General features: G+C 45.3%; 1 protein-coding gene across 1 annotated transcript in view; it reads right to left on the reverse strand.

Annotated features, from left to right (window-relative positions):
* The window catches only part of LOC101855429 (betaine--homocysteine S-methyltransferase 1), a gene marked incomplete at its 5' end in the record, with an annotated part of 11,579 nt that extends 8,167 nt beyond the window's left edge, over positions 1 to 3,412 (reverse strand). The window contains 2 exon segments of the mRNA XM_013084798.2: positions 2,396 to 2,507; positions 3,218 to 3,412. Coding sequence (XP_012940252.1) covers positions 2,396 to 2,507; positions 3,218 to 3,412 — 307 coding nt within the window.
* Positions 3,413 to 3,783: the final 371 nt, after the last annotated feature.

Raw genomic sequence — 3,783 nt, forward strand, 5'->3', positions numbered from 1 at the left:
ACCCCCCCCCCCCTTAAAGACTGTACACGCTCTTTGATACGGTTATAAAATAGCAGGTCTGGTAGTGAAGGGGTCAAAGGGAGGACATTTTCTTAACAATTAACTGAAGAAGCGATCACAAGTTAGGACTAGCAAAAAGTCTTCGAAACCTGTCCTTGACTATCATCGCCAGCTTTGTAGTCTTACCATACTAAAGTTGACAAAAGAGTGTTAACACAACAACAACAACAACAACAACAACAACAACAGCAACAACAACAACAACAACAACAACAACAACAACAACAACAACAACAACTACAACAACAAAGGCGACGACGACGACGACAACAACTACCACAATAACAACAACAACCTCAACAACGGAACAAAAACAACAACAATAGCAACAACAATAACAACAACAACAACAACAACAACAACAACAACAACAACAACGGAATACTGAGAAAGAGTAGGAAAATGAAACAAGGTCTCCCACAGGGTTCCGTCCTGGCACCCATCCTCTTCCTCTTTTATATCGACGAACTGGTGAAACTACTTCCGGATGATCTCACAATTTCACTCAACGCTGACGACGTCTCTATCCTCGTTTCATCACGTACGGAACGAGACGCCGGAAGTCAGGCACAAAGAGTGGTGGACACCGTTGCTGACTGGAGCAGGCGATGGAAACTCACGCTGAACGGCTCCAAGAGCGAGATTACATTCTTCACGCTCGCTACATCTGACTCAGAATGGAGACCAAGCATCACGATCAATAATTCGACTATTAAGTATGAGCTCTACGCAAGACTCCTGGGAGTCACACTCGACCGCAGGTTCACGTTCAGCAAACAGGTTGAGACAGTAATAGCTAAGGCCACACCGAAGACGAGGATGCTCAAAATGGGGATGGAGGAAAGATGACCTACGAAAGGTCTACCTCACATACAAAGTGTCCTGAACTTTGAGAGTAGTAGCTGGCAACTGAGGCTGAGCAAAACTGATAAATAATCTGGAGGTGGTTCAAAGCAGATGTTTGCGACTGATCACCACCAAAGCCCAGTCCTCACCGATCGAGGCACTTCGAGCTGAAACGGGGGTCCAAAGCATTGAGTCTACCATCAATGCTAACTTTCTCCGATCCAGAGAGAAGGCCCTGCGAATGAACAGCGACCACCCCCGACGAATTGCGGCAATGGAACAAGTGCACAGACGCCTAAAGGGACGCAGAGATTTCCGGAAAAAGGCCGAAGACGCCAGCAAAAAGAGCCCAGATCAGTTCAATTGCGAGAGGAGGCTCAGTACTTATTTCGAAACCAGGCCGTGGGAAGGGGGAATCAACCCCGACATCGCTTACCCCCACTTGTACGGCATAAGTGGAAGGAGTGACTCCAGTGCAAAGATTCGAAGCGCTGCTGTTCGTCGAGCACGAGAGCTTGGCGCACAGTACAATATCTACACTGACGGCTCGGTTAGGGCAGGAACAACGGACGGCGGCACTGGGGTCGTCATCATAACGGGGGACCCGTCCAACCCGACCGTTGTCGAGACACTGAGGGAGAAAGGCACCATATTCATGTGCTCTTTCGAGGAAGAGAGGAGAGCCTTGGAAATGGCTGGATTGACAAACAGTGCGATGCATCCAGCTCGGTTGCTATCTTCACTGACAGTCAATCGCTATGCATGGCACTAGTGAGAACATCACCATCCCTCGACCAAATGTGATTACGAACAAATAATGCAACACTCCCAACCCACCATTCAGTGGATCCCTGGTCACTGCGATATCCTCGGCAACGATCTCGCTGACAGTAATGCCAAACTGGCAACAGCGCTGCCGGGTCCAGGCCGCCAAATTACACATTATGAAAGTGCGTACGCCCAGATAAAACTCATCACAAAAAACCCTCCGACATCCTACACGTGAACGAAGGAAATATATAAAGCGTAATTTCTATAAAACGAGAGGCTCAAACTAAGTACCGCAGTGACCAGTCACTACTGGCAAAAATCAGGACCGGTCACTTCTCAGGGCTGCGGGCCTCCAAAAATGGAATAGACAAAAGATCAGACCCAATCTGTCCATTGTGCAGCGAGGAGCCTGAAGATTTGGAGCACTGGCTTCAGAGATGCCCCGCCATGGAGGTCCGGCGGTGGCATCTCTTTGGGGAGGATTCTGGGACTGCCTCACCCGCTACCCCAGAGAGGCGGTGGCCCTGGCGAAGAGCACGCTCTTCGGGGCTTCAGACATTTCGAACGGATAGGCTACCATACACACACACACAACAACTACAACAACAACAACAACAATAACAACAAAAACAAAAACAACAACAACAACAACAACAACAACAACAACAACAACAATAACAACAACAGCAGTAGACCCAAAAAAGACAGAGAAGCCCACCATTGCCGTACTGCTGAATGGCTTCCAGTGCCGTTTTCGCCTCGGTTAGAGCGCTGAACGTCTCCGCAATGATGTAGTCAGCCCCGGCCTTCAGCGCCCATTCAATCTGCTCCTGGTAAGAAGAAGACAATAGATGAAAATACACTATCACACATTTTTTTGAAGTTATGAGACTTTTTCTTGTTCATCTGCCGCCCCCCCCCCCCCCCCGCCTTTTTCCCAACCAAAAACAAAAAGAAGAAATAATACTTATACACACAGAAAACCCCCCAAAATAACCCAAAAAAACCCCAACCCCACAAATAACAGTAATCAAACCTATATAACGATGATAATGATATTAGAGAACAATAATTAAGAAGCTGACACTGTTCCTGACGAATCGCTAGATGACGAGGTATACTACCCAACTTCTCTTACCTTTTTACAATTTTCAACAGCAACGATGATGATGATGACAATAATGATGATGATGATGATGATGATGATGATGATGATGATGATGATGATGATGATGATGATGATGATATTAGTCTTTCTACTATACATATTTCCCCCGCGTGCTTCACAGTCTGTCTGTCTGTCTATTTGTCTTTCTGTCTATTCGTGCGTCTATGTATCAGTCTGTCTGTGTGTTTGTTCGTTTCTTTCTAGTTCTATGTCTATCCGTCTGCCTGACCGTCTGTCTGTTTGTCTAAACTTAAACATTTCCCACGCTAACTCCACAGTCAATCTGTCTGTCTGTCTGTCTGTCTGTCTGTCTGTCTGTCTGTCTGTCTGTCGGTCTGTCGGTCTGCCTGTCTGTCTGTCTGTCTGTCTAACCTTAAACATTCCTCGCGCCATCTCCACAGTCCCAGGATCGGCCAAATCAAACACCGTCGTGTTACAAATATTTCCCGCCATCAGGCAACCATTGGCGTCTGCAACTTCTCGCGCCATTTTCAAGGCCTTCAGGTTTAAGCTTTCCAAGTCTCCCTCTCTGCCGATTGCTTTGAGCTTTTCACGATGGCCGTAGTACTAAATAAGACAGAAGTGATATAACATGGATAAAACAAAAAGAAAGAGAATATTATTATTATTTCTTTGGCAACAGAGTGGCAGTTTAATAAGATAGGCCTACTCATGCGCCCAGAATCCCTCATTACTTCTGTAGCAAAAAAAACAGCAAGGAGAAAAATTAAAATGCAATAAAAACACAGTAAATCTAATTTGAATTTTTACAAATAAATTAACTTTTCCCTGCTAGAGCGTTAATATTCAGAAATTTAAAAAAAATCTTTTCTCAAGAAGAGACAAATTTAGATCTAGCAGTAATATGATTAAATTAAGTGGATTTATTTATTTATTTATCTATCGCTTGAGCTTCGGATGTATAGTGTGTGTAGACC

Source organism: Aplysia californica, unplaced genomic scaffold (assembly GCF_000002075.1).
Source record: "Aplysia californica isolate F4 #8 unplaced genomic scaffold, AplCal3.0 scaffold00318, whole genome shotgun sequence".
Classification (NCBI taxonomy): Eukaryota; Metazoa; Mollusca; class Gastropoda; order Aplysiida; family Aplysiidae; genus Aplysia; species Aplysia californica.